The sequence below is a fragment of the Pezoporus flaviventris genome, unplaced genomic scaffold (genome assembly GCF_033815535.1).
Source record: "Pezoporus flaviventris isolate CSIRO_AGI_PZ_B2104156 unplaced genomic scaffold, CSIRO_AGI_Pfla_v1 ptg000018l, whole genome shotgun sequence".
Lineage (NCBI taxonomy): Eukaryota > Metazoa > Chordata > Aves > Psittaciformes > Psittacidae > Pezoporus > Pezoporus flaviventris.
Window position 1 is genome coordinate 5,430,403 of NW_026892566.1, and position 26,279 is coordinate 5,456,681.

Consider the following 26,279-nt stretch of genomic DNA (forward strand, 5'->3'; position numbering starts at 1 on the left):
GACAATGTGGGCAGGGTGGACCTGGGAGGACTGGTGCGCCCATAACCCTGTGGCTATGTGACCTTGATTCATTTCTGTGCAGGGCCAGGTCATCAGATGAGTTTCACCATCAAATGTTTTGTGAAGATGCCCTGTATCTGAGAGTGCAAAAGCTCTGAAGAGGCAAGCAGCAATGGAGCACCCGGCACAGGGTAGTACATGCACAGATGTGTATGCGTGCATCTCAGGGAAAGACCCCACAATATATGTCCTTCTGTATTCTGTGCTGACTGGAAGAGGCTTGAAGCCATGACATGGGAGCTTGGGGTCTGAAGATCACTTGTGTTTTGGTCTGTACTCGTCTGTTACCTTGCCAGGTTAGGGCTTGCTCTTCTTCTGGCTTGATTGTTACATATACAAATTGAACTCAATAGTAGTGACCTAGTCATTTTTGCAGATTCTTGTTGCTGCTGAAAAGCAAGTAAAAATAGTCTGGCCTGTTGTGTAAGGCCTCAGATATGATCTTAGGCTTCAAAGACTATGTCTATATTGCACTCAGAAGTGTGACTGCAGAACTGGCAGCACCAGAGCTGAAGACCAGTGGCTGATGTATTTACTCAGGTAGGTTGCCAGCACCGACAATGATGACATTGCATTAAAATGCACACTGGTCAGGCTGGGTTAGTGCTGACTTGGATATTCCTGTGTGAATCACATGGGTGACTGGGCCATTGTGAAAGCAACTTCATTGGGCGCCTCCGTAGAAGGAGTTTGTTCTGTGGCTGGACACTTTCTGCTGGAAATACCTGCTTTAGCCTGTCTACTTGGATGAACATCTGGTACTATCTACGGAGAAGACATCCCAGATGCTGATATGGGGGAAAATGCAATTTTCGAAGTATCCAATGATCAAATCATGTTGCATTAGCGTGTAAAACTGTCAGCCTCCAGCAGAGCAGTTGGGAGAAGGAGGGAGAGAAGAGATGTGCAGACAATTAATCAACTGGAAGACAGTTACCTGAACTATTCAGCAAAGTCTTAGAAATTTGGACTTTCTTTGTAGTTATGCTTTTATTAAAAAATACTGTATGTATTAACAGTCACTCTGCAAACAATTTGCAAAGGGAAAAAATTTAGCCAGGTGAAGGAATGGTACAGCACACTTTGTGCACTGAACTTCATGAACTGACTTCGTCCACTGAACTGCATGAACTGCCTGCAGTGCCTGAAAGCTGTGGACTGCTTCTTGTTACTTGTGTAGGCTGCTGGGACCTCATCTCAGCAGAGTACTTGGGTCATGACAGCAAATAACAAAAGCTGTAAACAATAATTAGCTATAAATCAACAAACAGAAAACTCCTAAATACTGGGAGTGAAAATTAAAGGAGTATATAAAATAAAATAAAGTAAATATTGCTTTCATAAGGTAAGCCAGGAAAATGCTTGGAATCAAAGAAAATTTGGTGTCACTGGTATTTCATTTCCCTGATTTCACTCTATGCAGAAATATGTCTCCGTGAAGGATACAGAGGATCACCAGCTTCCTGTATATATTGTTTTTTAGCTGTATGTCATGCGTAGCTGGATAACAAAGTAACTCCACCTTGTGCCTGTGTATGCTCTCTACTTCCACTTAAAATGTAAATTTACATCCTTTTAGATTAGAGCAGTGGAGCTCACTGTAGTCCTTAATAAAATAGAGGAAGTGAGAGGCTAGGGATACTTTGGTAATCCTAAAAATACAAAGGCAGTATTAACATTCAACAGCTGTCACTGTCAGTATCATTTCCAGATGCTGTAATTGGCAAGTAAAAGAGAAAGATTAATTTTTGTACTTGTCTGGATCAGTTTCAAAGTCCTCCTAACACAGCCCTGACAGAAATCCAGTGATGTAGAAGTCTTTGGTAAAGTCTTTCCATTGAGACAACTTTACTCTAAAGGACCAAGTTGTATTTCTATGGAGCAGATTAATTGGATGCAATTGGTCTGATCAAACCAAAAGATCTATTTGTAAGTTCTGCCATAAGTCAGGATTTCTCTGTTTCCTCCTAGGATTACTATTGTTTTATTGTTGTCTTTGTTGTTTTTGTTAGATCCAGAATTCCTAGAAGATCTTTAACACATATTCGTCAAGTGCTTCTGCTTTTATTCATCTTCAGAGGAGCACTTGTCTAAGGATCTTTGCTCCTAATAAGTTGTTGCATATCCTCAAAGTAACATTGGCATTATCATGGCATGCCAAACCACTGGGATTCAAACATGCATAGCTCTGGCCAGCTTTAATCCATTTACTCCTTAGAGGAAGCATTGCTGAACTGTGCATATTCATTGCAGAACTAACTGTAAAAAAGTGGTCGAAACTGAGAGGTTCAGCAAATGAAAGAAATTCCAGAGATCTCAAAGTATCTTTTACTGTGATATGTTATGACTGCATATTCCTTTTCCTCAAACTATGTCTTTTGGTACAAAGCTCACATCTGCTCTACTGATAACATGATGTAAAGTAACTGGAGTCATGTTCCCAGGACATCATCATTTTTTGGTCTGTTTCCAGGACAAGGCTCTGCTTTTTCAGTGTGATGTGATGGCCCTCAAACACCACCAACCACTTTAGCAAAGAAGGGCATTTTCAGCCCTCAACGCCAACATCTTGTGCTCCAGCAAATACATTTGTTAAGAAAAGAAATGCTATCAGCGGGGCAACAGGTGGCATATTGCAGCCAATCATGAAAGGTTATAATAAGACAGAGGGAGTACATGTGAGATAGAGGATAAAAAATGAGAAAGAGGGGGACTAAGGTGAAGGGAAATCCAGTGGCAAGCATTTTTTCCACAACTGCAGTTACACAATGCTGAAATAAAGGCCTGGTGACTTTCCAGTGCTAGTGTAGGGTACTTCCCTGGAAATGCATTTGCCTATTGTACTCCTCTCTGTTTGCTTAGAAGGAATTCAGAAGGGATTTGCTTTCTCTTGTTTCACAAGCCCCACGCTTTCACGCTGACCGAAGTGGATACGCACCAGCTGGCTATGTCTGTCACCACTGCCGGGTGGGAGAATTCCTGATTATACTTAGATCCCACAGACCCTGCTCTGTCATTAGCAGAGAAGGTCTGCTTGTGCACCGCAGTCTGAAATGCAGCCATCCGGGAATGCTGAATGCCTTGCTTGAAGGAGCCTTCTGGATCAAACATGAATGACCTGCTGAAGGTGCCCCTGGTGCACGTCCTCATGCTGGCATCCCTCAGCTTGGCCGAAACACTCCTGAAAGGTTTGCTTGGAGGGGTTTTGCCCTGCTCTGCTTCTGCCACTTGCTGAAGGAGGTTTTGAAAAGAGGAAGGCATCTCTGGTAACAGTTGGCTGGGTGGCACAGGAGCGCTCCTGAAAAGGACAGAAATGTGCTGCTTTTGCTGGTCACTTCACTGCTTTTAGAAGGATAGCAGTGAAAATGATCTCGTGTATGGGATCAGAGGTTCTTTTCTAGGAAGAGCACATAGTTCTGTTAGAATGGGAAGGGGAGGCCTTTGGGTTCAGGCTGGGTGGGATGGACATTTCTCATGTCAGATGAAGCTTACAGGTTTTAATGGCTGGTAGCACCCATTGCTGCAGAACCTAAGATTTGTCGCATTCTGAATGCCTGTGTATGCTTATAAATATATAAAGCTCAAAAGAGAAGTAAATAGCTATGACATTTTTACAGAGTGTGTATATATATATATATAAATAAAAATATGCAGGTTTGTATTGCATATAACATAAAAGTTATGATACCTTCTTCCTCTCTTGTGTGTACATATACAGACACATGCACACATACTTTTAGCCAACTCAAGAACTGAGAAAAGTTTGTTTAGAAAAGTCTTTGAGGTACAAAGCGCAACAGCGTTCTTCTGGACATACTGTCTGGTACCCCAGCGGACAAATGGCTCTGCTGCATGGTGGTTGTCAGGAACCATTTGAAGCATACTGGAAACTTTGTAGCTTCAGCAAAACAAAGAAAAACCTTCAAGGATGTGTTAGGCCAACACGGCTGATCCTGCAGGCCTGTGCTCTTACAATTGTTAGTCAGGTTAGTCAGGTTGGACTCAAAATGTTTTTTTTTTTGAAAAAGTCTCCTTTATAAAAGCTTTTGAAATTATTTATTTTTTTTTCCTAAAGCACTAAAGTAAGTTGGTGAACCTTGGTCTTTTTGAAATCAGTGGTAAAATGGGATGGGAGAGACAAGAAAAACAAAGAGGAAGGGGTTTGATTTTTTTCTGGTGGAACAGTGCAATGAAGAGATGCGCATCCTTTTCTGAAACATCCTGGGTAGCCAAATTGGCTTGTTACCTGAGAGAGGCTGAAACGTGACTGCAACCTAGCAGTGCTCTGTAAAGGTTTTGAGGCATTAGCTGGAAGCACGATTAGCAGTTTTCGACGAGAGGAACAGCAACATCTCCTGGTGCCTGCAGCACCGCAGGGGAGACTGTCCCTGTTTTACTCTTTGCTTTGTTTGCTCAGCTTGTCTTGTTTCAAAAGTGTGAATCCAAACCCAAAGCCAACCAATCTGGAAGATTCTGGTGGGCTGGGAGTAGGAGGGCAATTTCTTGCAGGCCCGGTGACCAGCTTGGGTCATTTTGCTATCTTGGGAAACTACAGCTGACATCCGGAAAAATGGCACCTGTGGGGTTTTACAGATACCGAAGCTAATTGATTTTCAATGTTATTTAAAGCCACAGGACTACCTAAAATGTTTCAGAGACCTCCAGTGGATGTGTACAGAATGGCCCGGGGCCATTTCTATATGCTGACAGATATGTCTGTGCATTGTTTGGCTTTTATTTTCCCATGTTAAAATCTGGCAATGAAGGCACCAGAAGTTTTCACTGCTTTCCTGAGTAAACACAGACTGACACCAACACCTGAGCTTTCTTGGGTGGCTTTTAGAAGCAAGCACCACCACAGCCATTTTGGGGCTCTCTCATCGCCTCATGACAAAATGGCGTCACCCTCCCCTGCTCACTGTCCCCTGCAGACACACCATGTGTCCTCTGGCCTTGTGCCGTCTGCCCCTCACGCTGGCAGCAGGATCCTGCCTTCACCTCCCTGCTGGCCCAGCACACCTGTGTAATATCAGGAAGGTAAAACAGAGCATACGTTCCTGTGTAACCTGCTCTAGGTGTCCCTGCCTTGGCAGAGGGGTTGGACTAGATGACCTCCAGGGCTCCTTTCCAGCCCTCACCATTCTGTGTGATTCTCTGATGCAGAATTTGGAAAGGCAGCTTTAAAAAAAAAAAGTCCTCTTTCTATTTTTTACCGTAAGTAAAGTGCTGTTGGTTTGGACAGTATTTTCTGTTGGTATGGGGCTTGATTCTGCTGTAAGAACTGTGTGCTGGCTTTAAGGAGATGCTAAGTCAGAGCCGGTGTAGGCACTACTGCTAAGGACAATTCTGTCATCTGCTGAATTAAAGAGGTAAATGTCATAAAAGTACTTAACTGTTGTTAAAGAATTAATTTTATATATAAAACTAACAGCCCTTGCCTGCCCCAAAAATAGTTATTCTGCATACCAGCTGTTGGTACAAATCTAACTTTATTCTGTGTGCTATGCTTATTGTGACAGCATAGTCGTAAAACTGGTTGCTTGGAATTTTGGTGACTGTAAAAATTTACATTTCTCAGGGTTAAAAAAGCATCCTTCCAGAGATCAAGGCATGTGGAAAACTGCAATAAAATTTACCGTATAAAATTAGATTGTAAAACTCCTGGCTTAACGCCATCAAAACCCAATAAACTCTGTCACGAAACAGCAATGTCCTCTTTGAAGCAGACAAGATAGCCATCAGTGGAGGTTATTCTCCCAAGACAACCTTCAGCAGCATGGAAATTTAGGCTTTATGAAAATCTCCCACTTGCTTCCATTAGCATGGGGTTCACTTGGGGTGTAATATGGATAATGACTTCTATCTGATGTTACCCAAAATGAGCCAATAAATTGAAGGGTGATACAGTCTGAGGCAGTGATCTTAAATGATGAATCTGACACAGATGTGTTTTAACTAATGTTAAGTTAATATAATCTTTAGTGCAACCTTAGCTGTAGTTTTAAGATCCTTTTATATATGTGTAGTCATTACTAGTTATGCAATCTGAAGTCATATCATCTACAAATATTATTGAAGCAGATTCATTCTAATGAAATTTCAAAAGCGTTAGGCCTTTTACATAAACCTGGTAGTGAAAGATGATCCTTTCTTCCTCTAGCTGCATTCCAGCTCAATGACATTGTAATTTTTACACCCATGTAAATTGAAAAAGCATTAAGGTAAAGACTTTCTATCATTCTCAGTCACTTAAATTGGAACATCTTGCCTTTTTTTTTTTTTTGGGAGGGAGGGGTAAGATTGATGTAGTTCATTTTTTGCCTAGTTTTAAATCTTACTGTACTGTGGAGGGCCAGCAGATACATTTCAGGCAGGATTTTGCTGTGAAAAGACACACAGCATGCTGGATACTGCTACAGTCAGAGAGGAACAGGAAGATTACTGCATCTGCTGTACATGCTCAAGGTGGTGTGTCAGGAACATGGTATGAAACTAGTTCATCTCAGCACAGCTGTCGATGAAATCCAGTCCAACAAATACTGGATATATGTCCCTTGCAACCACAGATTAAAAGTCATTCAAGTGTCTTTGGAGGCAATGGCTGCAATGCATACCGTAGGCAGGGAGAGTGATTCACTAGGCATAGCCTTTGATCCCTTCCAGCAGTGCTTCAAGTCTTTTACTAGGGCATTGGAAAATGTTTCTAAAGATACATTCAAATAATGTATAACAGCAGGTCTGTGATTATAAGCATCAGACACAGCTACTAGACTTCTAAACCTGGTGCTACTTGGTTAGAAAAGGTGAGAAAAAGAGAATGTTTGCTACTTGTGCCAAAATTCAGGAAGACGTGAAGGGCCTTTACAAGCCTGGCTTTGAAAAATACAGTGCTATATAATAGGTTTGATTTGTTTTTTTGTTTTTTGTTTTTGTTTTTGGTTTTTCTTAGAGAAATTTGAGTTGATTGGAAAAAATACCGTATTAATAACAAACCCCAGATCTCATACATTACGAGCCAATAATGATGCAGTGTGCCAGCTGCAGGGGCAGGTCAGCTTGGATTTTATTTGTGTGCTGTTCCTTGCACTTTCAGCCCATGCAGTGCCACCCCTATAGCAGGGGGACAGCCTCACCTATGTCCTCGCATTATGCCATCCAGTGTTATGTACCTTAGGGGAGAGGAGGGTTAGAAACCAAGGACACACTGGGCTTGTTGGAGCTGCCCCATGCTCTGTTTTGCACCCTGTAGAGAGAGCACAGGGTAAATGCAAAACCTGCAGGAAACAACAGAAGGCTGCAGCTACAAATGTGGAGGGACCTGTGTTACAGCAAATATGTAGAAGATGTGTAAAGCACCTCTGTGGTGTGGAAAAAGCCACCAAATGACCTTACAAGGACATGGGTGCCTCCATCAAAGAGTTCTGGCAGGCTTCGTGCCTCTCTCTGGGAGGCACTGGGAAGCTTTCTCATTTTCTCCTTGTTCACACAGCTCCATTGATCAGCACTCCTCTGGAAACTGTGGATGCCCTGGTAGAGGAAGTCGCTAAGTTTGTCTGTGTAGTGGAGTCATATCCTGAGCCAGAAATTACATGGACACGCAACGGAATTCCCATCAGGTAGGGAACGGCCCTAAATCCCTTTAGAATCTCCTGCCAAAACAGTCAGTGTTTTTCTTCATGATAAAGGAGCTATCCGGAAACTTCAGAATGAGTCTGTGGTGGGGAAAAGGATGAGCGGCTGTAACTATACAGGAATCTGTGCTCCTTAGGGAGTAACAGCAGCACCTGGGGGCTGCTCTTGCAGCTTCACACACTTGAGATTGGAGACAGTTCATTTCCGTGTCAAGAAATGAGTTTGCTTTTCAGCTTCAGACAATGAAATCTGCTCTGTTCCTCAGTTTATGCATTTATGAAGGAGAGTGCTGTATAGTATTTAAAAGGAGCATTGCCAGACTTGTTGCCTGAGTTTCTGCAATGTGCTTGAAAAGTCTGCATTGGAAGGAGGTTGCATCATGGTATTCTGGTTTGCTTCTAGTTCTGGATCATAGGAAACTGGCTTCTTATTGCTACAAGACACTATCAGATATTAACCACCAGTCATCAAGGTACTGCTGAAGAACAAAGCCTTGGAAATGTGTTATGGAAGTGCTACCAATGTCTTAGCCTTATTGCTGTATACAGGCTCTTGCAAAATAAACTGTACTTGATCTTCCAACTTTGAAATTACATCATGTCTTCTACATGTTTTCACATCAGTTTCTCATTCTAGATTGCTGTCAGTGACTCCATCTGTAAGGGAAAATTACGGAACAATATCTGTGTAACACAGTCAAGGCCCATTCTCCACAGAAGTTTCCCATGTAAGGCACATGGTCACCTGCAGCATGGTTCCTGCTATTGCAGTCAAGCATTCAAACAGTCCTTAAACCACTGCCTCAGGAGACTCCAAGGAAGTTAGCATCAGCAGGAGGATTCTGCATTTAGAAATCTGTTTTTCATTGCCTTCAGCAGAAACTCAGCAAAACCCTGGCCCTAGCCCTCTGACCCCGGCCTTGTTGTGGGTTGGAGGTCTGAATTTCCATGGATGTTATTCACAAATCAGGTCACCTTTCTCCTAATTGCTTCCCAATCAGTGACACCATGCCTGAAAATCAAAGCTGGGAGAGAAGTCATTCATGCAGTATCATGGACGTTACATGCCTTTCTCTCTCCATGCGTGGTCTTTGAAATTTCATTCTCTCTATTCTAAGATCATACAAAAAACAAATAGTTTCTAACACCCATTCGCACATCCAGAAGCCCAATTTATTTTCCTAAAAGCCATCCTACTTTCTCTGGGACAGTGCCTTTTTTCACATATTTACTAAAAAGGAAAATACTGACCAAAAAGTCTCTGCTGGCCTGGCCAGAGAATGCAGGTGCTTTGTTCCCTTACTGGGACTTCTGGAGCAATATTAACAGTATCTTTCACTTTGTCAGAGCTGTGTTGGCATTAAAAGTGCTGCTAATACAAACGCTCAGACTAAAGACAGGGAAACAGATAAGCTGAAAATATCTGTTGCTTTCCAAGAACATGTATGAAAACATTTGCACAATGAAAAAGGGTCTGACCAGTGGATTTTTTTTTCCCCATGAAAAAAACTATATGTTTAAGTGCATCTGTTTGTATGTGTCAAACTTCAAAGGGGATAGTTATTGCAAGCAATAAATATCCGTTATTTTATTCACAAAATTTTCTTCTTTTGCCAAGAGAAGGTCCCAGCACCCTGAACAGACAGCTAAGCTAACCTTCTAAACAAACCAGTATGTAACCATGCAGCTTCAATGGGATATAGTGCCAGGATAGAGGGTCTTATCAACACTAGGATTCTGGAAACATCTTTCCTTAGGTGTGAAATCTTGTGCAAGACTTGCAGGTGCCCTGTGACAAGTGAAATGGTTACCTGTGTCATCTCCCAAGACACAGTGAGCCTTCCTCGGGGAAAGAAGGGAATGGAGCCTGCACTTCTTTTACATGATGGATGAGTTAACTGAGTACTCTTTCTTCCCAGGGTGAAAAAAAGGAGGGAAATACTGACTGAAAGGAGAAAGGCTGTTGAAAGGAAATGTGTGCCTGTAACATGATAGATGGCACAGTCAGATTACTCGGTGACTGCTGTGCATTTTTTAACAGTAAAAGACAAACAGGGCATATTGACCTGTCAGGCATTTATGACAGCTTGGTAGAAAATCCTCAAGTCAGATCCCTTTTGCCGCTATTTTCCAGAGTCGAAGGACAATTGTATGAAAGTGCTTACAAAAAGCATCGATAAAGGTGTAGAAATCAAACATGGAGGAACTTATGAAATGTTCTGCAAATCTTGTTACACTAAGGCTTTATTACACTCTTCCAGTTTTACGATGAAAATCAGAGATCAGCCCTCTGCTTTCTGTCTTTCCCTGGCTTTTGCACACATACATACACACATATCCCTCATGCTCATATATAGAATTGATTTTTGCTCTGCAAACTTTGTTACAATATCCCCAACCTTTGTTGCACCTATTTCAGGGCTTTTCTTGACTTTCCAAGTCAAAGCCTGCTGTCACTGAACTACAGCCATCCTTTCATCCCCTAATCTTTGGATGACTTCTTTTTTTCAGCACATTTCTTTGCCTTTTTTTATTAAAAAAAACAAACCCCTGCAGGTCAAACCACTTCTGGATGCAGACATAAATCTACTTGTTTTTTTTTGTTGGTTTGAGTCTTTCTTTTTTTTTTTTTCCCCACAACAGTGAAATGTTTCCATAGCATTAACTCTTTAATAAAAAAAAAAATTATTTTTTTTTTTTATTCTGAAGAAGGTTTCTTTAAAAAAACCTCAGGTTTTTAAAGTCAATTCCATTTCCTGTATAGGCAGTCTTTCTCTTTCACTGAGTCATGATACCTAAAACAGAACCAAGCTGGATTAGATTACTTGCACTCATGGCTGTCCTTGGTCAGGCAGAAACCCAACCGCTAACTTTACCAATACCTGGCTGGAGGAAGAATTGCCACCATGTTCGTGGCAGACAGGAACCGCATGGTCTAGTGGGGACCAAACCAAATATTAAGGCCTAGCTTGATATTTTCAATGCTTTCTTTTCTTTTTTTCAGATTGAAATTAAAGAGTAAAACAAATTGCCATTTGTAGTACCATCAGTGGTCTGCAGACATAAGTGCAATTTCCCCTCTCCATCCCTGGCTGTCCCCCTACCCCTGACAATTTGTTCTGTGCCCTGCAGGCTGTTCGACACCCGGTATAGCATACAGAGGAACGGGCAGCTTCTGACCATTTTGAGTGTGGAGGACAGTGATGATGGGGTGTACTGCTGCACAGCGGATAATGGGGTTGGAGCAGCTGCCCAGAGCTGTGGAGCTCTCCAAGTGAAAATGCGTAAGTGGGAATGCAATTTCTTTCTGTCATCATGTGAGAATGTAATTGAGAGCCTGAGCAAGCTCCCAGGTATGGCTCCTGTGGGACCGTGCTCAGGGCAGATCCATGTTGCTTTGGGGCTGGGTAGGGTCCTTTGAGGTGGAGACATGGCATATTTGATCATATATTAACTAAAAGCAGTTATGATTATTCAGTTTGAATAACATACACTTGTGCTGGGATCAGAGGAACTCTTTGCATAACACAGGATATAAAACAGTGCTTTGAAGAACACCCTTTGTACAGAACTTTGTAAAAGCAGCACAATTTGATAGATTAAACCTCTGTGGCAGTACTGCATAAATCCCTTGTGAATTTTAAACATAAGATTTCACTAATCAGATTTATTCCTGAGAATGGCAAAAGCAAGTAAGTGCTGTTTAGATGTTCTTAATAGCAGTCTTGACAGGTCTGGAGCACTGTGGTGTAAACCTCATCATCCCATGGGGATGGAAGAGAACTGGTTCTCTCAAAGGACTATATACAAGCTGAACTTGGTGAAACTGAACTCACATGGCCACAGTTATTTATACAAACACTGAAAAAGCTAGCTGAGATATTACTGGCTAAAGTGTCTGTTTTGTAGGTAAAGATTTGTTTGTGCTAATGAGAGTGACCCTTCAGGCCTGGTAATTCTGGGGCTCTCCAGAACCCCAGTTGCCTGCAGGTGGGGGCTAGGTGTTGATGCTTTCTGAAGGTAATTTCTCTGCTAGTTTGGTATTGTACAAGGGAGGGAAAACTTCCCATCTCCCAAAACACTAAGATGAAGATTTTCTTTACTCCCAGCTCAGAGTAAGCTAAGTCATGGTTTTCTTTGGCTAAAATGATTTTATTTTTTTCCCATACTAACTTTAAAGGAGCTTGATTGTTTTTTTCTTTAAGGATGCTTTCTCTTTTTTACTAGCACAGCTATAAACCCTTCAGTGAAGGACACAAGTTGCATTTACATGCCTTTGTTGTGAAGCTAGAGACAACCCTAGCTTAAAACTCTTTCAAAACTGATTCACTCCAGATCTGAACTTTCACACATGACACTGTTTATGCAGTGAAGAATGTCAAAACCTGGAATGCAAATGTTCTTCAATATTGGAAATACTCTTATCTGGATTTGGATTTTAGCTCAGGCCCTCATTCAAGTGGCTTTCAATCTCCCATTTGTGAAAACAAAAACCCATGAAAGTTTTGTGCTGCATTTGTGCCCTTAAACTGAAAAGCTGAACACTGTGCTTAAGGAAGTTTTTTCTTTCCAAGACAGCTCATGACTTACTAAGACTGCTTCTTAGTCTACTAAGACTATTTTTAGCAATGAAAATTAAAAAGCAGCAGAGATTTTTTGTAATTTCTGAACTTGTCCTGTTCTTGTATCTCTTACCCTCAGTTTGACTTCATTTGTTTTCGTTTTTGATTTTTTACTTCTAAATATTTAGGACCCAAAATAACCCGACCACCTGTAAATGTAGAAATAATAGAAGGGTTAAAGGCTGTTCTTCCTTGTACTACAATGGGGAACCCAAAACCTTTTGTTTCATGGATCAAAGGAGAAACAGCTGTAAAGGTGAGTACAGAATGAAATTTAAGTAATGCTAACTATTCACTAATGGTACTGTGTTAAAATATGAGCATCAATTACAGCATTTGTAAATTCTAGTTGCTAAGAAGCAAGCATTTGAGGAATCCATGGTTCATCTCATAAATGTCTGCATTCGCAATAATTCTACCTATAAACCAAACATTCTCTGTGTATCTATATTTTATATGACATGTATTTATTACTACTAAGCGTGGCCAAATGCTGCTAAATTTGTGAGTATTCTCTTAAATGAGAGCTACTGAGCCACTTAGCTAAGATTCAGGCTCTTTGGAAGATGTAATTCACTGATCTGCAAAATGAGGAATGGGTGAGTGTGTCATTACACAGCTGAGCAGGAAGAGCTTGCTCCAGATCCTTCAGATGTAGGACAACACAAACGATTTTCATGCTTGTAAGTGCAGTCTGTCAGTGGACATTTGGTGCTGCTTGTGTGCAGTCTGCATGTAGAGCCCTACCTTGATTGCTCCTTCCTCCAACAGGAGAATGCTCGCATTGCTGTCCTCGATTCGGGGAATTTAAGGATCCACAACGTTCAAAGAGAAGATGCAGGACAATATCGATGTGTAGCCAAGAACAGCCTGGGCACAACTTATTCAAAACCTGCAACAGTGGTAGTGGAAGGTGAGTAATCCTTGCACCAGGCTCCAGCTCCATGTGCCAGCTCCTTGTGTGTATCCTGTTAACTTGAATTAACCTGAAGTTTCACACTGATGTCAACAAAAATATCCTAAGGGGTGACCCAAAAGGCAGAAGAGACAGGAAAAGAAAGCATAGTGCGAAATAAGGAAAATTTGTACACAAATATCCCAGTGCTGGCTGATAGTGAAAGAAATTATCTGTGGAGGGTCCTTGTCCATGGCTGCTGTGGCTCTGGTGGGATATTTGTCTAAGTAAGGACTCCCAAATATGTTTTTATTTCTGACTGATGGTTTCTAAGTTGCCACCCTGTTTCTTGTGTGAAAAGTCCCACCAGACTTGTGGTTATTCACTATGGCTTGTGGAGATGGACAAGTAGAAAGCTGGTGGCCCCAGAAACTTGCTGCAGAGAGCCTGATCAGAGAGAGCTGCAGCTACGAACAGTGAAGCATTTTGCAGCATTATGTGTATGTCCTCCCTTTCCTATGATTTTCCATCTGAATTGGTTGATTATTCTGGTAAATAGACCTTTTCTCTTTGAAGACTTGAACATTTTCTGCGTGCTAAACCGAACACCAGATTCATTTTTCAGTTTCTGGCCTTTATGTGCTCAGTGTCTGCCTCTTATTTGCAGAAGGTGTTTGTTTTGTGGTATAAATGATCACCAGTTTCAGAGTGCTGAGACCAGTAGACCACAGGGGAACTCAAATGTAGGTGATGAGGCATTCAATACTCCTGAATACTGTAAGAGAAGTTGGGTTATGCAAGGTTTTGCAAAGTGAGACAAGGGATGACTGACTCACTGGATGAACTTATTTCTTATTCAGAATGACTGTACTGTAGAAAGTGGAGAAGGGTCTCCATTTGCCTAGTAAGCTTCACAAGATGGCTGTAGATTACGTTTAGCCTAGAACTATCACACATTACTCTGGGTGCAATCCCATTTCTAAGAGGACCATTGACTTTTTTTTTCTGGGAGCAGTATTTAGATATTAGATCCAAGTACCAATTACTGTAGGCCTGTCGCTTCCCTAAAAAATGCATTAATTTTCATTTCTTTTAATTTCTTTTCCTTTTTTCTTTTTTCTTTTTCTTTTTTCTTTTTTCTTTTTCTTTTTTTTTCATTTTTCTTTTTCTTTTTTGTGTTTTTCTTTTTTCTTTCTCCTTTTTCTTTTATATTTACATTTGCAGACTTCAAGTATTTATTCCTTAAATAGCATTTAAACAGGAAAGTAGCTATTCCTAATCTAGCTGTACTTCTCCCAAGCTAAAAGCAATGGGGCAAAATGAAGACACTTTGATCTGGCTGGGAGCAGCTTGGGCCCTGTGTTTTGGTTTGGACCCATCACTGAGACAGTGGCCGAATTAACTGTGAATGGCAAATACTTGATGCTGTGCATACAAGTCCCACCTCCATGCTGAAGGGCCTCAGGAACTGGGCTTTTATTGGTCAAAATCTATCTACAAGAGCCAGTTAGAGGATCTAAAAGTGAGGTGGAACTGTACCAAAATCCAGGCTGCTATGGCTGATACCTTGTTTTGTCTGTTTCCAGAATTATGTGGCTGCCTGTTAATTCAAGGAATGGCAAAATAATTCACAAATATCCTACTTGCAAAGGGGAGCTTGTTTGTGTTCTTTTTAAAATGAGGAATATTAGTTCTTAATTAATCAATAGGATCTCAGTGCTCCCACACAACCTATTCCCTTGTGTTCCATTCATAGGTTGGATGAACAAACAATGCTGTTCTCCAGGCTTGCCTAGGTTTCTCTGGTGGGGCACTCATACGATATACCTTGTTTTAGACTGACACCCAAACTAGACCAATGCATGTTTGGCTTACTTTTTTGGTTCCAAAATCCAAAGGTAATAATATCATTACTGCAGCTTGTTGTGTATACAGATCCCTTCCCTGCTGAGTATTTTAGATTAATTCTTATGGATACTTAGCAAATGTACATATGTGTATAAAGTATACATACCTGTGTATGCATGTATACATGTATGCATCCCCCTCACACACCTCTTTTGTTATTGTTTTTAGTATCCCTACCCTCCTACCTCTCATACACCCTTAGTATCAGCACTTTAAAATAACTCCAAGTAAATAATAATCTAAAATTATTTGATGCACGAAAATCACAGTTCAATCCATCTTCTTTGAACAATCATTATATTCAGAAAACTTATGAGAATATGCTGCTTATTGCTTCTCTGTAATAACAGTATAATACATTTCCTTAAATCCTGTTGGTACCGTTCACTTGAGTTACTTCCCTGCATTGTGGGGCTTAATATTAAAATAAGATAACTAAGCATGGCTGGTTAACTACAAAGATTTAGTCATGAAGTAAATGCCTATTCAAAGAGCAGTGCAAACATTTATGACTAGCTAAATATAGATCACAGGTCCAGGTTTCTGAAAGACATTTCTAGTTTTCTATTGTCAGCTGCCATTTTAACGGGTTCAGTACTAGTTCTGCAATTAGTTGCAGGCATTGTTCAAAGTGCAGGAGTTTCTAACTCCTTGAAAGACTGACTCTTTGCCTCTTGCATGCAGTCAGGCTCTTCAATGCACATATAATCAGACACAGGCTTATATAACTTGCTGAAGTGGGGCTCAGAAACTACAGCAAATCTCAGATATGTAAAACTGTCTATGCAGGATCCACTCATTCAAAATGATGATAATCTTGGCCCAAGCATTTACGCCACTGAGATGTCTCATGGTCCTATTTCTTGTCCAGTTTCAGCAGTCCAGGATGCAACAGTATGAAAAATCCTACTATTTTGATTTTCCAAATATTTTTGTTCCATTCCTTGTTGACTTTCCTCAACATTTGTAGTACTGGCCCCTGTTTATTTCTTTTAAAGCACATCTTTAGTATTTTAAAAAGTTTATTATTTTAAAAGCAAAGTTAAAATCAGTTGAGCAATGATTTCAGATGAAAACTCAGTCACAGTTCTTGTCAGGAAAAAGAAAGCAACAAAGGCGTCTCTTAGAGGAACTGCTTTTTCAGTTATCCCTGATTTTCACTAGGGAACTGGGGGAAAGGAGATAGGGATCCTCTGGGTGCTGCCGCCTCCATAGACTAGTCCCCAGCCAGTCCAGACTGCTTCCTCTCCTGGGACATGTTTCAGGCACCAGAGTTCAAGTGATAAACTCTAATCATTTATTGAGCTGTGCTAGGATTTTAATTAAACGGGTTGAAGAAAAGCCTGTCCTTTGGACTGTGTTTTTCTTCAAGTTCAGGGCAAATCCAAGTGAATTTGGAAAAGTCATGATGAAATATATTTTCTCCTTACAATGCATAACCCATGAGGGGTGGAAAGATGATTATAATGGATCTGACTGCTGGGTGTGTGGGAAGATCTGGGGTCTTCACTGGGAAACCTGCTGAGCCCTTGGACAACAAGGCTCCAAGCTATGCAAGAGCTCATCAGGTTCAACTTCTGGGTCTGCTGCTTAAGGCATGTCCTTTGTGGTCCCCATGGCTTGACATGTGTAACAATTATATTCTCCATACCCGTGATGTATAAATTGTACGATCTCTTGCCTGGTAAGAGGCATGGAAATATTCCTATTATAAGCATGCCTACCACTCAGACAGACAGAGGCTGCCTGGTAGGTTTTGATTTTTATTTAATATGCAAAATAAATTCTGCTAGACACTGTTGCTTTAATCTCGTCCTGTGTTTTTCAGATGTGGTACTTATAACCAATATTCAAAGTATATACAATTACTGCATCAAATAAGAAGCATCTAATGCAAAACAGCAGTAAACCAATACATTTTGCAATGATTTACAGGCTTGATTGCCTCACCTGGGCTCTGTGCTCTGGCAGAATTTTGTGCTGTGTTTTGAAGAAGGTATTTTTCTCTCCCTTGGGAAGGAAAGTGCCACTTTATGAATTGGTAGAATAGGCTCATGTCCTTTATGTTTTTATTCTTTAAAACAAAAAAGTCACAAAAGAAATTGAAAAGTTGGCTATGAATTGCTTACAACTTAAAAGTAACAGCTGTTTATAGATGAGGCATAAACCTATATATCATGTTGCTCTATCAGCCTAATTTTTACCTTTATGGCAAAAAACATTTTCTGGAAACAAATGGAGTTACTACCATTAAAACGTACAAAGGGTTATGGTGGATTAGCACTAACAGAGCTGAAGGTGAAATTTTCTTATGAGAGGTGTCCTTCCATTCCAACAGAAGCATATGCATGGAAGTCTTTTGCTACAGGAAGACAGTCTGAATTGTTTACTGTGCTTTTTAGTCTTGTATACTGGGACTTCATGTGCAGAAATCCTGAAATAATGGCTTTTCTTCACCTGAGGATGAAGAACAAGCTTTCTGTTGTGCCTTGCTAGGTGTTGCACTCAGATAGTAAAACCTCTGATCTTCCCAGTTTGTCCAGTGATGCACTTTTTAATGCTGAACAAGAAAGAAAAAGGATATAAATACATTAACTGTAATGTGAAAGGAAGAGTACACAGATGGTCCTTTTGGTTGCATGCTGAGTTAGATGCACCTCCATCTTGTGGTTTAGATGAAGTTGAACTCCATCTCCAGCCTGTGGCACCAGAGAGTTGTGGAATTCAGAGTTTTGGAATACACTTGCAATAAAGCTTGTACAAATGCATGTACAAAGGCATGTCTAGAAATTAACAATCATCTGTCAGGAAACAAACAAAAAAATAACTTGGGAAAGTGCTGGAAGATCCAGTCTGCTCATCAAGAGACTAACTGGATTCTCCATGGAGTTAATGACATTTTTGTGTCACATCTTCTCTGCAGTTTTCAACTGGCTGAGTGGGCACTGGTTGAGGGCTACTGATCTTTTTTTTACCCAAGCAATTTCATTCATCCCTCTGCCGAGTGTTGCCGCTCTACTTCCTGTGCTACTAAGTGACAGCGCACACAGCAAATAAATCAAAATAAGGGTAGAAGCAGTATTCCTCATGCTCCCTTAACTTAGATGTTGTTTGGTTTTGCATTCCAACCCTGGTAGACAGAAGTATTTTCCTGCCCACAGTTTATTGCTTATTACTAGCTACTATAATAATACCCTTCCACAGGCCACAAAAATGTTCCCCTATAAGCCACTTGTGAGAACCGCCTTAGCCTTAAAAATAGGAAAAGTTTTCCTTGGAGAATCATTTCTTCAAAGGGAAGGTTCTGCCAGGACATGGGCAGATTTGGTCTAGATATTTTATTTTTTTTAATTTAGTACTTTGTCTAATTCTTGGATGCAGTGATGGGGCAGCAGATCAGATAATGATAGAAAGCAGTGCCTTGGCTATTTAGTTAACAGGCTATGCTCACTGAGTGTAAAGCGCTAGCTTCCTTCAGCTGTTTTGTGGACCTCAGGACAAATTTGCGTCTCAGATAATTCAAAAGACATGAAAGTCACACCATAAGTCAAGAAACAAGATTGAAAGTATGTATTTAGTCCAACTAATCTATCAGTTTAGATGTACTGCATTCCAGAGATGGGCCCTATTTCAAATGAAAACTGGCTCCAGATGTGCCATCCAGAAAGTTCTCTACAGTTGTGTGTCAACACATCTATACTTGGCATAGATGAAATAAGAAAGGGAGATATTGAGAAAACACCAAAGCAGCCAGTCAGCACTGTTACTCTGACTCTTCCGATGCTGCCCATAGTTCAGCTATCGATATGAAATCTGGAGTTTTATCTGTGCCATCTTCTGAGGTAGGATGTTTTGGGTGAGATGGATTGCCAAATAGCAGACTGACAAGGAAGTTTGCAGTTTTGCATTTAAATGCTGGGTGAAAATTCCTCAGAGGAATTCTGATACCAACACTGAGGAAGAGTAGCTCTGCCATAAGGAGAAGCAGAAACCCTGGGAAAGAATTTCCTTCCCTGTCTTCAGTGATGCTGGTGTACGCACATGTGTGCAATGTTCTATAGCAGTAAGTGGTGAACACTGCAGTTTGCTACTAAAAATTGCAGAGTTTTGGGGAAAGGAGCATTACAGGGATAGTAAACAGTACTGAGCTTGGTTGTAATTACACCAAAGTAACTAACTGGCCTCAGCAGGGTGGCATGGGCATTGCTGAAAGCCCAGAATATCTTATTAAATCTCCTCCTACTTACTGCATTCACCATAGTCATCCCAAGGTTCTGCAGATATGACCGTAGCCCTAACTACAAGGTAACAGGGCAAGCCACAGGACAAAAGAACTAGCCTAAGACCTTCAGCAAATCAACAAACAAGCGTGAGTCATTCACTTTATTTCAGAACCCTGCTTTGTTATGACAGAGACATGAGATGCATTCTGCCTTAGAGTAATTGTCGCAGGGTGGCTTCCTGCACTGAGAAGCTGCAAAGCAAGTTTCCTGGGACCATGAGGTTTCTGGCAAGGCTTATGTGAGCAATTCTTTAATAGGCATTTGAGCCTTTCATTTCCCTTTTGCCAAACCTCTTTTCCTCATCAAAAAGTTTGGAAGGGCACTTAAAAGATATATGAATTTCTCACATTGTTGCATGAATTGTGGTTGTAAGAAAAAAATAATTACTGCAGACAAAACCCTTCTGGCTTGTAAACTGTCTTCATTAGCTAGGAAGGATGTGTTTCCTGCACAGCAACAGGGAAAGCAGAGGATAGACAATACTCACAGCAATCCAGTAAAGGGGGGCAGAGCAAACTGAGACAACTATCTTGAAATGGCTGCCTTTTCACACTGAGAAAACAAGATAGACCTGGAGCTGAAGATACAGAAAGGAGGGTTCTGAAGGCAACCTAGAAATTTTATAGAATCTGTTAAAAAGTCCAGTTTTGTTAAGTTTAATATGGACCAATTCCATTTTTTTTTCTGAGGCTGATGCCTTCTGTTTCCAAGGTCCTTCACCTCTTTCTCATTCAGGTAGCCTTGGTGGAGGTGAAAGCCCCTCTCTTGACTCGTCCAAACTCTACAACTCTAGATTTTTCCTCCAGCAGTAATGTTAGTTCTAGTGTCACACAATATTTCTAGTATGTGTGCCTATACTGTGGAACAGAAAGTGTCCGCTGTAGTGCTGGTCTGTGTAGGAATGGTCCCCTCACATCCCTGAAATGGAATGGAGCCCCAGGCAGAGCCTCACAAAATGGGTATCTCAAAATAGGAGTTGAGAACAGGGAATGAAGATAGATATCTCTGTAAGGAGGGAATAAGAGAATTTCCAGCATTGAAAAACAAGCACACATGATGGATAAGGTGAGCAGGGAACAGGCTACTTGCTATCACCTCAAAATAAGAAACATCCTAGCAGCTACTGCTAGCAGCACTTTAAAACAGATGAAAAGAAGAACTTTTCACATGGCATGTAATTAAATTTCTGGCACTGCTGTTACCCATTGGTGACGACCACATGTCAGGATGCTGCAGGGTTTATCTCAGTTTTGGGTATCGCAGTGATTTCCATAACTGCCTGCTCCATTCCTGAGAGTAGGAGCAGAGAGTAGGAGAGTAGGAACAGAGAGTAGGAGAGATGGAGTCTTGTGTACAGCTGTGAAGATTTGAGTATGTGCAGGCAGAGTGGTAGCCTTGCAGTGGTCATGGTGGGTTTTGTCAAGAGTGGAACAAGCAAAAATGTTGTTTTTTGACTCAGGAGAGTGGGAATTTCTTTTCCAGTTTCACATGCAGTAATGGGTAATGGCAGAGTTAAATGCGCATAGTGCGTCTCTGTACTGTAGAAAAGCCAGAGCATGGAGAGGTTTAGAGGGGTCTTTCCTTCAAAGAAACCAAACACATATATAAGACCAGTACTGACACGACAAGTACTTCCTCATTCATTTCTTTGGGAAGTAATTTGAACACATTATCCTCGCTTGTCCTTGAATCTGGTGTTTGCTCAGTCTATAGAAATGAACACTTGTACAGAACGGGTTTTATATAGTTACACAGGATATAAGCTATCTATTTACATTTTACTCCTGGTTATTATAGCTTTGTGTATTTGCAGGGTCTGATTTTAAGATTCCAGGGACATCTACATGCTGTGCAAAGTCTTTCACAGCCGAGAGCTTCCTGTGCTGGCTGGTGCATTTAACAAAATATGAGTCCTTCTACCGATGCAAATTGTCCTACCATCCATAAATCTTGGAGCTCACCCTAAACTAAGGTTACCTTGAAAATCTATTGCCCTGCTAAGAAAAACTTGCTTTGATATTAGATAGCATAGCTTAGAATCTGAAGGGGTATACTTCAGGATGGATATGTTGCGGGTTCCTCCATCTCTTTTCCACACAGAACTTGAACTGTCCTTGCTGTCTGTCTCACAGCCTCAGGCTCCAGGCTGTGTGCCCATGTATTGCCAGGCTGTCTGGCCTGTACTGCATGAGGTGTTAGAACTACTACAATGCCAAAAGCTCTCAAAATGTTTGTCGGGAGCCAGAAGAGCTTTGAGATTTTGATTTTTTTGTACAAAACACTGATATTTCGATTACATTAAGGGGTTCTTCTCTCACCTTACCACAATAACCAGGTGAGTGGCTGGATAATGATCAAGTACTGGTTGCTTACAGTGCTTTTGAAGCTTGCTCTTCTGAGGCCCATACCTAATGGGACTGTTCCTAGAGAAATAATACAGTGGCTGTGTGCATTTCCTACTGCATTTGTACCATCTTTTCTTTTGATAGTATGCATACATGTGATTCTCTGGCAACAATGGTGTTTGGACAGGGATTAAAAAAAACTAGTAAGCAATTTGATAGAGATAAGTGAAAGTGTCTTACATTGGCTTTCCCTGTGGCATTTTACTTCTCTTTGAGGCTACTGGGTAGGCTTCCAAGAAAAGAAAGGCTGCAGTTTTGGTAAGAAATATTCAGAGATCAAAGCAAAACTGTCCTTGCAGTTATCTTGGGATTTAATTATTAACCCAGCAATTTTGGAAGGGAGTGGGAGGGTGACAGCAGGCTTTGAGCAGTGGCTAAGGTACAATGTGAACTGCTCCCATATGGAGTCATGTGGTGAGCCATGTGCAGAGCCTGTCACTGCCACTGAAGAGGAGTTGCTGACCATGCTTACAGAAGGATTTGTTTATTTCCTGTGCTGGGATTTGGTTCTGTCATATCAGCTGCGAACACTGTGCCTTGCTCCTTCAGCCCTGGCTCTTGGCATGCAATTAACTGCTGCACACAGCTGGTGTGGCTGTCTCCACAACCGCTGATCCATGAGCATGATGCATGGCCCGTTCTCAGGCTTGGTATTTCAAGAATTGTTGGGATTTTACACCGGTTAATTTGAAATGTCAGAAAACACAAATGCTGGGGATTTCTGTGTGTATATAAAATGTATTTGTCAGACCTCCCCTCATCTCTCACTGGTGGGAATGAAATTGTATCCCCTGTGCTTGTTAGCTCTCCTTGACTGCCTGGTTTAGACTTGTCAGGAAGAGTGAATGGATGTGGGATGAATGAGTCTGAATGGGGATTTAGACAACCAGACTTCCAACTGGCAAAAGACTGTGAACACATTGGCACAAGCTTATGGTTCTTCAAAGCATATAGGCGGTAAGCATAAATGAATTTTTATGGATTAGTAAGCAAGGCCCAAGGCGGAGAGCTCCTCATTAGAGAAAGAGTCATTTCAATCTGTCATGCTTCAACTAGAGGAGAGCTATGTGAACACTGGTGAATGCAAACAAAAAAACGCTTGCAGTTTAGCTACTAAATACTTACCCATGAGTAGTACACAGTGCAAGGTCTTTGCTAGGGTATTTATGTCACAAAAGTTTCTGAGGCAATGTGTGCCTTACCAATCTCCCCAGCAGTGCAGATACATTGGTCCTCAGCACAGCACTAGCTGTACCAAAGGAAAACACTTTTTTCCACATAGCAGTTGCTTTTAGTTGCTGTGTTTTATAGCATAACTGCAAAAAAAAAAAAAAATTGGCATAAGGTCTGACCATACTCACCCAAAAAGTCATTTTTCATGACAAAAGCAAAACAGTATGGGAAAGTGGAGCATGTTGATGTATTAGATCTGGCAGTATGGACGTACGAGGTCTGGCTCACATTTTAGGCCAGGCATAGACTGTGGTGATAAGGGAGCATGTACCCACAGTTGCCAGACAGTTGCTAACACAAGTTTAGTTTTTGGTAGCCTTACATCAGTTTGGACTATCAGGTATGCTTTAGTGTTTGCCAGGACTAGCAACAAACTTAAATATGACTGCACATGGATGTTGACAGGCTGGGTTAATTCATGTACTTTGGCAAACGTTGCACATATTCTCTGAAAGTCAAGGTTCACTGAAGCCAGAAGAGGCTCTGGAAACCACCCCCACCCCACAGCCTAGTTACTTGACTGGGCCTGATGCATCAAAGCCAGCATTAAGGTTTATGAAACCCTGGCTAGATGGGGCATCTTCCTGCAGTGGGGTTGTATGCATGAGGGTTTCCAAAGGGCGCCTTTTCCTGAAAGCAGCATGGCCCCAGGCCACCCAGGCTGCTGCCTGGATGTGATTGGCCCAATCCAGCCTGCTTTAGGAGAAAAACAGGCCTTACCCAGTTAGAGGGCAGGCATATGCTAGGAATGCAGGATCAGGCCCCAAACTGTGGAAATGAAACACAGCTCAGTCAAAGGCAACAGGAAAACAAAGTCACCTGGAAGAAGTTAGCTGTTCAAACTGGGGGCTGGGCAGGGGCCCTGCTTTCATCTTTTTATAGTATAAAATTTTTGTGACTGAAATAAAGCCGGACTATTTGGACTGGATGATGTTACCTAATTCTCAGAAACGAGAGCAGCTGGCCATGGTGCAGATACCTCCTAGCAAGCCCTGCAGTGCACAGCACATCATTTAGCAGGGCTGTAAAAGAAAGGACATTTATTAAGGGGCTTAGGAGTGAAACTGAATGTGCTGGCTTGGCTCTTAGCTGTTGGGTTTCATTTCCAGCTCCACTGTTTTGTTTTCCACTTGAATAAATAAATCAATGAAGCCCTCTTTGCTTGCCTCCCCTAACTGCTTTTTGGCATGCCCTTGGGTAAACCCCTCACTGAGAGCCTGGGTGTCTTGATGTGAATGTTGTTAACCTTGTGATGATGTAGCTAAACAAGCAAAGGTCCTGGCAAAATCTACTTTCATGAGGATCTGGAAAAGAGGTGTTAAAATTCACCTGTTTTGGGGGAATTTTCATTCTGAGGCAAAATGAAAACAAAGCAATGTCCTGAGCCCACCAAATAACATGAACTTTGCAAACACTTACTGAAATTTCCTGTTCTTCCTCTTCCTGTCTTTCACCTGCTTCTCCCAGCTGGTTGCTTAGGTTGGCAACATCAGGGCTGATCTTTCTTCCTCAATTTTCCCTCTTTTCTTTGTGTAATATAGTGTCAGAAAAGAAAGTCAGCGTTTTGGGAGCTGGATTCCTCCATTTACCTATAGGACAGATTTCCTTGCTGATGTAGTCACAAAAATGGACCCCAAGCTCATCCTGGCGGTCTTACCCAGCTTTGCACTGGTACAAGGTGACACTGGCTGCTCTCATGCAGCCCATCCTGGCTTTCCCACAGCAGCTGAGTCTGCCAGCAGCAACAATGTGTCTGTCATCCACCCATAGATGATGGGACTGAGAAAGATCTGATTTTTTTTTTCCTTTTTTTTTTTTTTTTAAACAATGTTTCCCAAGCAATTTCTTTTTTTGGAGAATATGTCCCTGAGTGTGCTGGTCAGTGGCGGCCCAAAGCATGCCTGGAAGTGCAGAGTCCAGCCTTTGTCCGAGGGAATTTCTCACTTAAAAATAAAATAAAGTAAAAAGACCCCAGGTTGTTCAATTCACAGTATCTAGAGCTAAGTACTTCAGTTAAAGAGCTAAAGTTTACTTTAAAAAAATCCATGCAAGTGTAAGCACTTGAAATGTTAAAGTATTACATCTGCAACTTCAACTTTGAAAGTCCTAGAAATACACACAGTAGCATTGGAGATAGCAGGAACTTCCATTCTTTGACATTTTGGAAATCAGCTTATTTCCTGAAGGGTCCAGGTTTTTTTTCTAGCTGTCACTCCTTGTGCTGGATAATACACCTGCAATATCTTCCCTACGGAAAAGTAACATGTGAATGCTTAGTAGCTGTCACTGGATTTTTTACAGAATCATAGAATCACAGAATAGTTAGGGTTGGAAAGGACATTAAGATCATCCAGTTACAACCTCCCTGCTGTGGGCAGAGATACCTCACACCAGACCATGTTGACCAAGGCTCTGTCCAACCTGGTCTTGAGTGCTGCCAGGGGTGGAACATTTACCACTGCTTTGGGCAGCCTGTTCCAGTGCCTCACCACCCTCACAGTAAAGAATAATATCCTTAAAAGAATGATAAATAGGATAATATAATATAAATAATATAATAATAGTAATTATTACTATATCAATTATATTAATTATATTTATTATTAATTACATTAATACAATAAATATAAATAGGATATTATAATAATATCTTTAAAGAGTAATATCTTTTTATCTAACCTGAACTTCCCCTGTTTAAGTTTGAACCCGTTACCCCTTGTCCTGTCACTACAATACCTGATGAAGAGTTCCTCTCCTGCATCCTTGTAGGCCTCCTTCAGCTACTGGAAGGCTGCTATGAGGTCTCCACTCAGCTTTCTCTTCACCAGGTTGAACTCCTCCAACTTTCTCAGTTTGTCTTCATACGGGAGGTGCTCCAGTTCCCTGATCATCCTTGTGACCCACCTCTGGACTTGCTCCAACAGTTCCATGTCCTTGTTATGTTGAGGACACCAGAATTGCACACAGTCCCTGTATTTTGTGTTTTAAGTGTGAATGGCCTGACCATTTGCTTTCCCTAGGCTGGCAAATGAGCACTCTTATCAGCAGTGTGGTGAATTACTAAAGCTAGTTCCATGATTAGTGCTGGCAGGAGGACCCAGGGAAGTGGGATGCAGCTTTCGCGTGCATGAGCTGGATTAGCTGCCACGATCCCTGTAGCTTTGGTCCCTGCTTGTGCAACTACCATCATCTTCAAAACGTGCCTTTTTTAATTCCTGGCTGAAAGATCCTTACAGATTTTG

At 41.4% G+C, this 26,279-nt stretch overlaps 1 protein-coding gene across 1 annotated transcript in view; it reads left to right on the forward strand.

The window, feature by feature from the left end:
• The first annotated feature begins 2,541 nt into the window (after positions 1–2,541).
• Positions 2,542–26,279, forward strand: part of MUSK (muscle associated receptor tyrosine kinase) — a 53,088-nt gene continuing 29,350 nt past the window's right edge. Inside the window, exons 1-5 of the mRNA XM_061455124.1 lie at positions 2,542–3,248; positions 7,550–7,676; positions 10,824–10,975; positions 12,442–12,569; positions 13,085–13,226. Coding sequence (XP_061311108.1) covers positions 3,137–3,248; positions 7,550–7,676; positions 10,824–10,975; positions 12,442–12,569; positions 13,085–13,226 — 661 coding nt within the window. The 5' untranslated portion in view covers positions 2,542–3,136. The remainder of the gene's footprint in view (positions 3,249–7,549; positions 7,677–10,823; positions 10,976–12,441; positions 12,570–13,084; positions 13,227–26,279) is intronic.